The sequence below is a fragment of the Saccostrea cucullata genome, unplaced genomic scaffold (genome assembly GCF_032062105.1).
Source record: "Saccostrea cucullata isolate Sc308-1 unplaced genomic scaffold, CSIRO_AGI_Scuc_v1 ctg6354, whole genome shotgun sequence".
Taxonomy (NCBI): Eukaryota; Metazoa; Mollusca; class Bivalvia; order Ostreida; family Ostreidae; genus Saccostrea; species Saccostrea cuccullata.
In genome coordinates this window covers 20613-35346 of record NW_026929004.1, presented here as the reverse complement: position 1 = coordinate 35346, position 14734 = coordinate 20613, and the positions used below count along the sequence as shown (strand labels likewise).

Below are 14734 nucleotides of genomic sequence, written 5' to 3'. Positions count from 1 at the left end.
CTCAAAACTCTGGTCATAAATGCACCAGAAGTTCAGAGAGAGGAACGTTCCTCAAATCTCTGGTCATAACAAATGCATCTGAAGTTCAGAGAGAGGAACGTTCCTCAAAAGTCTGGTTATAACAAATGCATCTGAAGTGTATAAAGAGGAACGTTCCTCAAATACCTAAAAAAAATCTTCAAAAAGGGAACTTGTTGAGACACAAATAAGGATTTTAAGACCAAAATGACTTCAGATTGTAAACATTGGGTGAAAAAAAGGGAATTTTGATTTTCCCTTTTAGTTTTGGATTGTGTTGATTATGCAAAAAGATTCAGAATCTATTTTTAAAGTGCAAAGAAAAATTAAAGGAAGGTTTAAACACGGAATATACAAACTTGAAATCAGAGCAAAATCTACAATAAAATCAAAAGTCATTATTGCACATTTTGAAGAAATACTGGAATATGCATGGCACGTACAGGGTTTAAATGTAGCTCAGTGAGACAATCCGGCAGTGGAGACCTGAATTTTATCTTTCTGGTTGCATTTATACGGGATAGATTATTTCATAGAATTGCACGCGTTTTAGTCAAAATCATTACATTTTCACATTGCTTATTTTATTTACAGATTTATCTTTTTATTCTATGAGTAGTTATATTTATAATAATGTTTAATATCTTTGTAAAATTATCTTTTGTAATTATAGATATTAAACCGGATTGTTTACTTTAATAAAGAGTGGAGACCTGCATGGAATTTGTCTCTTTCTGGTTGCATTTAGACAGGTTGGGTAACATCGAATGATGTTATACATGTACCACTTATTTTGAAAATAAACTCTTCAAAGGACCATTAAAAATTGATTACTTGTAAATCTTGTATATAATAAGTACCTTTCAAACCAAGACACACAATGGAGGACTTTGTATTTACTGTTCATTTGTAAATGTAGTTGGACTGCAGCAGACATTTTCAAAGGGTAAATTGTTTAGGTAACTAGTTTTCTTTATCACTAATAAGCACTAAAGGCTAGATTACGGTACACAGTTTGAAAACTGTGAATATAGAATTTTAACTAAAGCAACTTTTATCTGTGTGAAATAGCAAATCTTAACAACTTAGGGACACAGCAGAAACCAACACTGACAAAAAGGCCCAATTTGAACCTTATATAAAGTCTCATTATAACCCTTTCTATTTTATTTATTTATTTATTATTTTTGCATGACCGTTCATACAGCATATGCAATATTAGGAAAATACATAGAAAGTACCAGCACTGTGAGCTGTGGTCAAATGGGCCTGCATATGCATTGACTGTAGCACCTGAAGAACTCTATAAATTGTCCCTCATTCCCAATGCCAAATTGAATAACGAGTAAAATTGGTAAAAGTTCAGGAAATGAGTTGCAATTCCTGTTTTAATGTTCACTTTTCCCAATTAGAAAGATAACTCAAAGGAATAAATGTTAATTATGTTAATGTCCTAATACTCTTGACAAGTTATTTATTTCACAGTGCTTCAATTAACCTATAAATTATTATTATTTAACTTCTTTTTATAGTCTTTTATTTGTAGAATTGTATTTCAATACCCAAAGTTCTCTTCTTGTATAAAGATTAAACAATTAAGTGACTAGACCCATGTTTTTAGAACTGTCAGAAAATAAAAGCCCATGCTGAAATTAATCTCTGTGTAAATAATCAACATATGTGAAATGATCTATATATAATAAATTAGTAAAATAAGTTTACCTGATTTTTCATGTTAACTTAAGATGGTACAAAACTTTTTATTTACTAAACTTTATAGGATACAAGCCTTTATGCTGTTAAGGGGTGAGAAAACATTAAGGAGGCTAGGGGGTCAACAATTATTAACCAAAAGATATAATTTAAATTTTGGGATATGATATATTAAACTTTCAACTATCATTTAGCAAAGAAAATTTCATAAATTTTAGCTTTAAAATTTGATCAGTTATATCTTTATTGAGCTCTTCTTCTAAAGGAGATCCAAATAGCCAAAAAATGGCCACAACCACCGAGCCCCTTTAAATGTATGTGTTTAGTATATTGTGTTATAATATGTATCTGACATCAAACCTTCTCAATTAAGGTAAAGGCGCTGTTAGAGAAATTCATGATTATGCTCATGTACACTGGAGACGGCTTCCAAGGAACGAACAGCATGGCCTTCTTTTATTTCCTTCATTTATAATTTTAACTACACCATTGACCAAAATGACAACACAGTATATATGCGAAACATGCCCTTCGCCCCATCTTACTTAATCTGAACCCTTTGATATATATTAAAAAGCAAAATAGTAGCTAGCCTTGCTAGATATTACATGTAGTTAATTAAAATAAAATTTGGGGAATCTTATTTATATCAACTGTTACTAATAAACCATTGAGGTCCTAAATTACTATGCCCACATTGTTATTGTTCTTGTTGAATCTGAAGTTGTCCTCCCTATCAAGCCCCTTAAGAGAAGTGATATCCGAATAGGTGATGATGCTGCTGGTCCTAATATATTATTATTATGTGGATTTGACAGACAATGTACAATTCAACTCTAGTGCATGTTACCTATGCCCGGTATGCCTCCCAGATTTTACAGCCTGAATTGTTGATTGTAATGCTTCCATCCAACTGAATTTTTTGACTAAAAATCTATTTACGTTTTTAGTCATCATTCATATTTACTTACCTTGAGTTTTGTCATGAAGCATGTGTACAACTGAAAATATATAGGTAAACAAATACAGCAAAACTCGGTTATAACGAAGTCACTGGGACCTATGAAATAACTTCGCTATATCCGTAATTCGTTATAACCGTATAAGAAATTCACTAAATCTATATTGCTGGGGATCCAAGATGACTTCGCTATATCCGTGAATTCGCAATATCCTTGTTCGTACTAAACGAGTTTTACTGTACACATCTTACTTGATGTTTCATTCATATCATAAAGTGCATTATTGTAATGTTACATTCAAAAGCACCAAAACTTGTTATGTATTTTACCTCAAACTATTTTATTTCTCGCAATTGCATATCTTTCATGCCTCTCTTTGGACCCTTGTTAAAGTTAAATGGCCTTGATTGAAATTTTTATACTTTGATTAGAGTTCTGTCCCTTTGTGAATCTACCTAAATAGCATTTCTAAAGATTTGTCAAACTTTTATTACTTCTCAATCTGTATTTTATCTTTATTTATTCACTGTTTTTAGGATAAAAGGTAGACTGGTATGGCACAGCTAAGGTAATCCTATCCTTAACATTTATTTATTTATTTATTTTTATTTTTTTTTAAATCACTCAAAAACTGATAAATGCACCAAACCCAGTTACAAAAGCATACTCATACTGTAAGAATTATAATTATAGATATTCCCATTTTTAAATCCCCTAAAGATAGGCTAAGGGATCTAAGTAACTAAATATAGGCCACCATGTGTACGGATGTTTATTGGCAAATGACCTTGAATAACATGGACCGAATAAAGTTGAAGTTCATACCTATTTTTACATTAGCTCATTTTGTTTATATATTATTTTACTAAGTAAGTCTTTATTCATTCAAAATCTGCTGATAAAGTTGGTTATTATTACCACATTGTAATCTTGTACCATGTGCCAGTGTTTAAAGCATGGACGGGTGGCAAATCGATCTGTTTCAATCCAATAAAAATACTTGCCATCGAGCAATATCAATGTTAATAAGATAATCTGTTTTTCTTCTTTGACTGAAACTTAACTTTAAAAACTGGAAATTATTATAAAATATTTCATAATACAAAAACATAAATCGGATACTTTCATCACCCACCTTTCACTTTCATTGATGCATAGGAGATTACCCGTAAACCTAGTGACTAAGTACCGACACTGTATAGATGGATAAATAAATTCCAGCTTATCACATTAATTAGTTTTTTCCACAAAAAGGAGGTGAATGATGACATATGATAAAAGGATAGAGCTTTGATAACGGCGCATATTGTGAGATAAACTCAAATATGCGGTATCATCTTAATAAATGCGCATTCATATCGTTGAACTTGTATCCGAGGCATATGATTGCAGTTTGCTTTATAAAGATTTAGACGCTGTGTAAAATTGAAAAGATTTTTCTATATTAGGAAGCTTTCGAAAAGTGTGTGTATGAAACGATTAGATAATCTTAAAACTCGTCTGCTGACTAAAGTCACGGTGGTGTTTAATCATCTTTTATAAAAGAGGGTGAAAAAGTAATAACAGGAAGATATTTTTCATTTGTATAAAGATTTCTTTACAATTCCACTTAAGAATAGTAATTACTGTTATAAACACAGCACTTAGAACAGCCTTCATGTTGAATGCCACGCAATCCACATTTGTTCGTATTTTTTGCTTCCTTGGTTCTCTTGTAATTTTTATTATTTTGAACAAGCATTACATATTTGGCTAATATAAGAGAATCCTTATCTCGATGGAAGATTTGATAAAGTTGATGTGTCTCATATTTTTGGGAGATGTATATGTATCAAAAGCCTGGGGTAATGTTTCGATTTTTTTTTCAGCGAATGTCACTTTTCATGATGAATACAATTTCTGAAAACGGTTTATTTTCAACTTTTCTCCGAATTTTGATTTCTTTGCCATGTATTTTCATTGATTGTAGATAATCTTTGTTTACTACCACAATATAAAGGACAAGCGTCTATGGATCCATATTACAGAGGTTATAACGCACCACCAGAGGGAGCTGTAGATGGCTACTTTGAAGAGGAGCGTGGACAAGGCACATGTAGCATTACATGGCTTAATCCAAAAATTAAGGAAGCCTGGTGGAAACTTCCGTTAAAAATCATGGCTAATGTAGCTTATCTAGAAATTTATTTCCGAAGCTCAAGTAAGTCTTAGTCTTTTCGAAACGCAAGTATGTCTTCTATAAAACAAACCTGAATACTTTAAAACAAGTATCCCTTTGCAACGGAGTTAAAGCAAGTTTGCGTGTTATGTTGATAGGATACATTTGTGAAAGTAAATGACATATTTTTTTCTTCTATGAGTAACCGGAATCAAAGTCAAATACTGCCTTTAATCATATAAAGAAAGGAAAAAGAAGGTAGAGATAAATGTGTGATTTTCATTTTTTTATTTTACGTATTTACCAATATTTTTTGCTAATTTTCTTGTATTTAGCGAGGCTGGGGTATGGCAGCCATTTTCAGACTATTTCGATATCCTTTAAAAGAAGAGCTCAATTTCAAAACTAAAATGTAGGAATTTTTTCTTTGCCAAATAATAGATGACAGCTTAATATACTATATCTGAAAAAATAAGTTAATAATGGTGGTTAATTTTTGGTTTATCTGTTGACCCCCCCAGCCTCCTTAAAATCATCTCCAATGAAATTCAATCAAAATTCGTTTTATTTTGTCATATAATTAATGAGTTATTAAACTAATATGGTGATACCCCCAATCATCTTCAAAATCTCCCTATTGCGTCCGCCACTGCCTTGATTCTCCATTGAATGGGATTTATCAGAGTGTTTATTCTTCAAATAGGGATTTTATTCAAAAATACCGACAAGGCAACCCTTAGTTTAAAAAAACAAACTCCGGCATTGAGTAAGATTTGGACTTTACGGAATGTAATTGAGTAAGTATACGTTAATGCTTGCGAGAGAGTCATGACAAAGTCTGGCTTAATTGGGACGGGGAGGGTATGTGTTTGTCTGGTAAATTTAGCCAAACGATGGAAAAATACCCAATGAGAAGAACATCAACATAAAGTTGACGAACCCTGAAAACATCGTGCAATCGCTCTGGGAGAAGCAAAAAAGTGTCAGATCAGAAAATAAAACAGGAGGTGCATAATGGCATTTTATAATAAAGAATCTATGAAAGTATTATTAAAATTTACTAAGTTGTATTGGAAGAGTTGCAGATTAGAGATGGGTACCCCTCAATATAATAGAAAAAATGGCAGTGCCCATGTTTTGCTGCGGGAAACCCAAAACAGGTTTCGAATCAAAAAGAAAAATAGGAATTGCACAATGACACTATACTAGTGTAACAAAGCTTCTAAGAAAGTGTAACTTAATTTTATTCAGCGGCATTAGAGGAGATGCAGATAAGAGATTTAAACTTCAAAGCGTAAGGGAGTGACATACAGACCTACAGACAGACTAACGAACGTGCAGATGGACAGACATCCTTATCACTATATAACCCACACACACACACACACACACACACACACACACACACACACACTTTTCATCCGGGGGTATAATAAATTAACCGAATAAGCTGGAGTTGAAAAATAATACATTTCGGTTGCTATATGTGATGGTTGCCATAGAAGCTGAATACTTTAACAAAAAAGGTATGTTATGCCACTTATTTTTGGAAGATTTTTAAAAATAGGTAGTTACCATGAATTCATTTTGAATAAATATTTATATGGAGGAAGTGCTCGGTATTAGCTAAAGCTTAGTAAGAATAGTTTGATTTTATCGGTATTAATCCATTTGATTAGATTAAAGATTTAGATTACATCGTATAACATAACTTCCCTATGTCACAATGAGTAAGGTCAAAAACAAGTAAAAGCTCAATGTTGTTATATTCTAATAATTACCTGGAAAATTTTTCTTCTCAACAGCCTAAATACGATTCATTTTGCTATGATACGCGAGGTATTGTGCAATTGAAACCAAAGGGCAAGTGCACTTAAGCAGTACTTAATGGACCCTTTTTATTTGCTGTTTTACCCTAGAATATATTACCAAATCGTTCTCTTTTGGTAATAGTTAGATATTAGTGGATATTTCTAATTCAAAAGCACGTTAAACATCACCTAACTTAGATTGGATATGAAACAATTGAATATTTTCAAATGCATTTGGATACTCTAGATCCGGAAAAGTCGTACCGAACTTTCTTTGAATTTCATTTATGTAAATGATATTCAAATCTACACTTGAACAATCTGATGGTGGATGAAACTTGGGCGCGTTTGTGTAATGTTACTTCTTGCGCCTAATCTGTCTTAAAAAATGAATGAAGTTAAGTTGTTGCCTGTAGCCATGATGATTAAACTAAGAAATTGGTACTTTTGCATTTGAAAAAAAATACAATAATAGTTTCATTCAATTTGAAATTGAAAAAAAAGTGTTTAGGTGGCTTTAAATACCTGTTTCATTGTCTTGCATGAATGTTAAAATGTATGACACTTCTATTAACGACACTAAACTCTCCTTACCCTCTCGTGTTTTTAAAAACAAATACATACAAATAATATCTCTAAGTGTCACGGCTTTGACTAAATGATGAAAACCTGCCTATGTTTTACAGTGAGCACCTTTGTTTACCTGAGTAGAACTCACGTGACTATCAGTATTTTAAATAATTTATTCCACACGTGGCTTCAACATGGGTCATACAGGTAAATTGCCCTTACTTGCTATAAAAGAAATATTATACTTTTTATACATTTTTTGATATTTTAAGTACCAGCCTAATCGTGTACAAATTTCCTACTTTCAAACAGGTTTTATTAATGTATAATGGGTCTTTTGTCATTCGCTCAAGTTTGTACAATGTTAGGCTCCTAGTAAGCAAAATCTTTGAAATGAATGACCGTTCTCAATTTACTATAGAAAATCACAAATGTCGTCTGACCCCTACCTAATTGTATGGTTTTGTTCTTTATATATTCGTGAATTTCAGCGGAATTTTTTTAAATCGTGTGATTTAATATCAATTAATGATTTGACATGAAAGATTTTGCTTAATTTGATTGTTTATTTTTTTCATATCTTACTTGGACCCATAAGTGCACTCCTTCTTTCATCAACGTTTGCCATGAAAAAGCCCTACCATATTAAACTTCCGTCTGCGCTACCTTGAGTTCAAGGCATTTAAATTGTCTGTAAATATCGAAAAACAATGCTTAATCTTCAAGTGCATTTAATGATGAATGACCAATAGCATATTGAAAAAATTGTGGTAAAAATTGTACATTTTTAGGTTATTTACCATTTCTCCCTACATATCAAAGTTGAGTTATTCTGAACACCGCATTTAGTGCAAAGTAACCAAGGTTCCCATCTTACCAGTTTTCATAATTTTCAGTCATGTGATCAACACATTTGATGTTACATGTTATGCACTCTGATTAAAAATACAAATATCTACATACTTGTAGCACAAAGCGCAAAGTGCTTTGTAGAGATCTGTATTTAATCAGACTGCATATTATGTTACCCTGCGTTTCTTTTTCCATTCAGAATATAACAGTTCTTCACTCTCTAAACACTATTCTAAATACTCTTGCATACAGATGCCACCATGTTAAAAAGGTATTCATTTTCTTGCTTACTACCTTTTATTTCTCTCCGTGTTTCAGACAAACATCTTTTCATCTATTAAAAATAGTTTTTAAGAACCCCTGACTGATTTTAAGAAGGGAAACTACTGTAAAGTTTATTTTGCAATTTGCTTATTCGCTTGACAGTAATAAGTAGAACATTTTTTAAATAATGTTAACATGTTATTTAATAAGTTCCAAACCCCTGGCATATTTGATTGGAATTTAAGAATTTTGTAAGGAACTTCCCAAAGAGGGGGGGGGGGCATAATTCTAACTGTGTAATAAGTTCGTTTGAGCAATTTACATGTCTGGGCGTTTAGGTGTCAAGTATAACAGTAAAAATAAATCACTTATTTAACACTCCTCCAACTTCTTTATATATGACATATGATTGAATGATAATAATTATATAGATTCAGAATGGCTAGTTGAACGTGTATTGCTTGCTTTAGGTTCATAAACCCTCTTCTCATTAATCTAAAATATTAGTTGAACCTTAACTATTTTCCAAAATAATTGTTAACATGTAAAATATAAATAATTACATGTATAGCATAGCCTGCAGGGCAAAATTGGGCAAAAATACACTTCAAATTGTCAAATCTAGAAAAGAATAGTAGACATTTATGTTATTAAGAGATATCTCTCATATCAGAGGATCAAAGAATCTTAATTTCTTTAAAAAATAATAATGATCGTAGAACAGTTAGAGATAGGAATATTACCCTCCCCTTTGCCCTCTTGAGGTGTAAACCTTTTTAACATAATTTTTTATCCTTTTGATCAGCTTTCCTTGGGCATCTTCTTTAAATTCTCTTAAGTTTCAAATATCAAGAATTATTAACCTCCTTACCTGCAGTCACCCCTTTCAAGGCATATACTATTTCCTATTTATACACAACATCACCATTATATCTTTTCGTTTCCCCGCAATCACGCATTTATACGCATTTTAAAAAGTATATTTTATTCTCAATTTAATGCTAATGTCCTTCTATTTTATACTTTTTAAAATTGCAAAAAATAAGAAAAGTTTTTTTCTTCTTAAGGAATCTTAAGGAAGGTCCATACTTTTACGGACCAGGTTTTAATTTTACACACCAATATTAAATTCTGATTATCACTTGTCTATCGAAATAAATTGTTTTTTAGATGACTGAAAATAATTTTGCAAGAATATATTTGTTTATTATATTGCATTGTGCATAAAAAGCATTTAATATTCATTATTTATGGAAATAAAAACATAACACTCTGTCCATAGGAACTACATGTCATTTAGTACATACACAGACACAACATTCTTAATTGCTTTAATGGACTTAAAGCTTTTTAATTTTTTTTTAACAAACTAATTTGATATATGTATTCCTATTGATTTTTAGCCTACGTCATCATTTAAAATATTACTTTTTTCAAAGTTTGCAAAGAATGAAAAAAAAATGATATTTCTAAAATTGAGGGTATACGTGTTCAAAAAGCTGATTTGTTAAAATTCTCTGGTCAATCTTAATAAAGTTTGTGTTTTTGTTAATTTTATATATAATTCTTATTTCCTTTTTAAAAAAGGGCATATAAACAGTTAGATTTTGATAATTATATTAAAAAAAATATTTTGATATTTTTTTTTCTGCAAAATGTCGACAGATTCAACTTTAGTTTGTTAATCTTATCCAATGATGATTTTAAATATTCTCTTGGCAAATGAATATATTTTTTATTTTGATAAGTTTTAACATAAAGATGATGTGATTTGGTGCCTAGCTAAATACGATATGATATCACACTTCTTTATGTTCAATTTTGTCTGTTGAAATTTTAGAGGTATGTACTTTGAGGCATGGTGTATGAAAATATATGTATTTTATGGATGTTTTAGTTAGTTAATGCCTTATTCAAGCTATTCAGATTTTTTAAAAAAAATATCAGTTTGACAGAAAATTCTGAAAGGACGGACTTACCTTAAAATATTACGTCATAATATTTTACGCGTAACTTAAGATAACTTGTATCGCACTATAAATTGCTTGCGGAGAAAAGATAGCGTCATATTTCTATTACGCGAGTCGCCCGTAGGGTGCAGTGGAAGAGCATCTTGTCTAGAGTTGAGAAGTAAGTATTTGATCCTAGCATGGCGGATTCGAACTCCACTGTGCAATGTTGAGATTGTTCCTTCGGATGAGACAGTATAAACAAAAGTCCCGTATCGCAGTAAGTGCTGGCACCAAAATGATCCCTCGATGCTCAATGGCTCTGATCAGTGCCGAGTATAGGACAAAATTTCTAGCCCTCCATTGGCAAAGGGTGGTGTCTCCATATGACTGAATATTTCTCGAGGGGGGAGGTTAAACAACAAACAATCAATCTTTTAAGCGAACATTAGGTATATGTTCCAGAACAGTTAAGTAAGTTGTAAAGAGTTAAGGGGTTATTTCTTCAAGTCAAGCTATGGAATGCTTTGTGAAAATTGAAAGTTTTGTTGACTTTAAAACACTTTGTTAGATAGTTTTTTTTTTTGTTCAACATTGCTCATGGAAATAATTTTCCTTTTTGGCAGAAACATTATCTTTTTATATGAACAATAATTTCATATAAAAAAAGACATTTTTGTAACTCTTAAGATTATTATTACATCTTTCAAAAATTATTATACTTTATTCAGCTGTGAATCGACATGTGGGGTTTTCTGTCTTTGTGTTCAACGACTCATCATATGTTCCTCCAGTTGACCCATCTCAACATAAACTGTTCACTCACGATATCTCTACCTGTATTGACCGTGTGACAACAGTAACTATAAATAAAGATATTCAGGGGATAGCTCTGTATAATTCAAAGGACACACCAATCAAATCATCGTGTGCGGGTTATGAATCATTAGTTGCATCAATTGAAATTTGTGAAGTAAAGGTGATGGGTAGGTGAAGAAATGCTTTTGAAATATATTTTAAAGACTCCTGGTAAAGAATGTCTTTACATATTTATGGAAGAATACAAGTTTATATAAAGAGTTTATTAAATGAGTTAAAAATTGAAATCAGTATCTGTCTTTCATTTTATTTTTGTTTTAGGTTGTCCATCTAAACATTATGGAGAAAACTGCAATCTCTGTAACCCTAAATGTCGTGATACAGTTTGCGATGCATTTAATGGTTCCTGTATCTATGGATGCCGTGACAATGTCGTTGAATCGCCGTCTTGTTCAGGTAACAGAATCCCAATATCATGATCAATTCTATCTACCAAAAAATGAAAAGATACACAAACACAAATTAATTTGGGATGCTTTTTACACCTGTTGAAGAGAAAATCACAAAGATATTGATATAACCCCCTTATCAAATTTTGTAATTGTAGTAAGTTTTTTGCATTACTTCCCCGCATAGTACAGCTCATAATTAAGGGTATTAAATTCATTTCAAATGTTTATTTTCTTTGAAATACATTACTCAGGCAATAATCATAAATGCCCGATAAAAAGATGTCAATAATAGTCGGACGTGGCGTGTAGCACTTTCATGATTTAGACCTTTGATCCTCAGTTCGCATCTAGTTTGTTCTTCGTTTACACCAGGTTAGTTATTATATTAAGGACAGATAAACAATCAAAAATGGATGCGTGGATTGGTATATATTTCTGGGTTTATTTGTGTTGCAAATGATGCAAATAATACATTTTTTAAATACTTTTGTACTACGAAATTTTGAACCTCCAATGATGTTCGAAATTCTACATGTCTAAAACGATACTTATTAAGCTTAGACTATTAAAATATTTTTCACTTTGAGAGGCCTTGCTGTGAAACTTTGAATAAAAAGCTAATAAACTACGTGGTGAAATTTATTAAAACATGATTCCAGTTGTTATTTTTAATTTTTATTACAAAAGATAGCTTGTATCATCTGTACATCAAGGGGTGTTCAATATATAGATATATGCATTTACTTATAACATGTTTTAAATTTTGTTAGAGTGCAAAGACGGCTATTATGGACCAGACTGTACACAGAATTGTGGGTATTGTAAAACTGGTACACTTTGTAACAAAACAAGTGGAATATGTCCGAATGGTTGTAAGGATAACTGGAGTGACCCAAGGTGCACAGGTAAAGTGTTTTTTTTTCTGAAATCAATTTCAATTGACCTGAAAATATTCATGTCAAAAATCAAATTAACAAACGCATCTCCACAAAAAATAAAAATGTAGTTAAAATTGAGAAAATTTCTTGTGTTTTTCTGAAAGCTTTTTTGAAAATTTTGAACTGAAAATAACTGAGAACTGATAAAAAAATTATCATACGCATCTTTACAAACAATAAAAATGTTGTAGTTAAAATTAAGAAAATATCTTAGAAAGGAGTTTAATTTTCTAATATTGCAGATTGTTTGAAAAAAGTTTCAATAATTCTTACAGAAGATGATCTCTTATGCATTATGGTTCTCACGTTTGCTAATTTTAATGTGTAAAAATGGAATTTATGGGCTAGACTGTGCATTTCATTGTGGTAAATGCAGTACTGGGACGTTCTGTAATAACATAACAGGGGTATGTCCAGATGGATGCCAAGAACGCTGGAATGGATACAAATGCGACGGTATTATCTCTGATCGGTTAGGAAGTTTTTCACTTATTGAAAGGTTTGAGTTATGCAACAATCCTTCACGAATATCCAGCGACAAAAGATTGGTAGAATTTTCTTATATCTATATATTCATATGTTACATCAACAACTCGTTAAATTCGTTTAGTACAAACACGCAAATTGTGAAGTTGTATTCGGTCCCCAGCCATATAAATTTAACGAATTTTTAAACGGATACAACGAATTACAGAAATAGCGAAGTAAATTCATACGTCTCAGTGAATTCCTTATAACCAAGTTTTATTTTAATATTATACATGTACATATGCATATCTCTAATGTATTTTATCAGTATTAGGATATTTTCCTGACAATAGACGTCTTAATATACGTGTACCTCTTATGTTTCACAGGTAGAGGTCCGTGTTTGATCTGTTCCAATTCATAATGATTAAATGGAATTTTGTCCCGAAATACTGTTCCTTTTTTCCATTTATTTCACGTAAATGGTCCGCTAGCAATGGAATATATGAATATATTAATTATATGACATCAGAATGAATTCATCTTTTCATGCAGGTAATGTCATCAATTTTCCCCTTTTTATAGTAACATTTTGTCTCACCAACGCTTGCACAATCTTTTTTTTATTGGAACTATTGGCCGATAAAACCATGTTCCTTTTTTCATTTTCATCGAAAGCCATTATTTTACTAATCTCATACCTGTTACAATAAATTTCATTAGCATTTTTCTCATATTGACTGCAGGGATTCGGATTATAAGGCAGAAGATTACCTGAAACATAAAGCACACGACTAACTGAAACATTAATTCTAATTTTCCATGTATGATAATGACTTGAAACATAGAACAGTAGTCTATCGACTCAAAAAGAGACACATTTGAACCAATGACTGCTTGATTTCTTACCCTGTTAGTTTGTTTGGATTGCTCATTGTTGATCGAAGTAATACAAAGGGAAAGAGATTTTTGGTTTACTGATATTGTGATTTTGCCCTGCTCCTGATTTGCATTGTTTTTATGCATTGTAAATGTCCTTGAATCTCGTTATTGCTCAAGTAAAATAAACTCAAATTTCGATTTCATGATTTTAGAATGACATTTTGGAGATTAACGTCCCTCAACGATTGAAAAAGATAAGACAAGATATATAGCAAACACCGACTTTCAAAAACACTTCAGAGGCAGGATCAGGTGCCATGGAGGAGTTAACAACCCTGCCGATCGGTCACACATTGGGTTCTTTATCATGATTTTGTCGACAATAAAGTGTGTAAATAATGATGAAGAATGAATATAAGAAGTCTTGATTAAAGTCATCATTTCGTACATCCTATTGACGATACAATGACCTTGTTAGCTTATACAATCTGTCACTACATGTTAGACAAATGCTGTCTGACGTTTTTCATACATATTGTTTAACCTTAATTCATTATTTTTAATTATAAGTACTGAATTGTCAATGGATATTTTTCGTTATTTCCCGGTCATGACAAGGAGCAAACAGCCATTGTAACTTATTTCGCAAATAATGTTCAGCTCTGCTGTTGTAGAGGTATGTCTTTGTGTTGTTAAATGGACTTTTGAGCCTTAATATTGCTCCTTTCATTAAACTGTAGCATGTAAAGAAGGATTTTATGGACAAACATGTGAAGAGTGTGGGCACTGTAGGAATCGAACCGTCTGCAACATCACCACCGGTGTATGTCCAGACGGTTGTATGGATAATTGGGATGGATTATTGTGTACAGGTAAGG

General features: G+C 31.7%; 1 protein-coding gene across 1 annotated transcript in view; it reads left to right on the top strand.

The window, feature by feature from the left end:
* The first annotated feature begins 4443 nt into the window (after positions 1 to 4443).
* LOC134279550 (uncharacterized) overlaps positions 4444 to 14734 on the top strand; it is a 30867-nt gene continuing 20576 nt past the window's right edge. The window contains exons 1-7 of the mRNA XM_062761954.1: positions 4444 to 4537; positions 4663 to 4893; positions 11029 to 11283; positions 11438 to 11572; positions 12339 to 12473; positions 12828 to 12962; positions 14597 to 14728. Of these exons, the coding sequence (XP_062617938.1) occupies positions 4471 to 4537; positions 4663 to 4893; positions 11029 to 11283; positions 11438 to 11572; positions 12339 to 12473; positions 12828 to 12962; positions 14597 to 14728 (1090 nt within the window). The 5' untranslated portion in view covers positions 4444 to 4470. The remainder of the gene's footprint in view (positions 4538 to 4662; positions 4894 to 11028; positions 11284 to 11437; positions 11573 to 12338; positions 12474 to 12827; positions 12963 to 14596; positions 14729 to 14734) is intronic.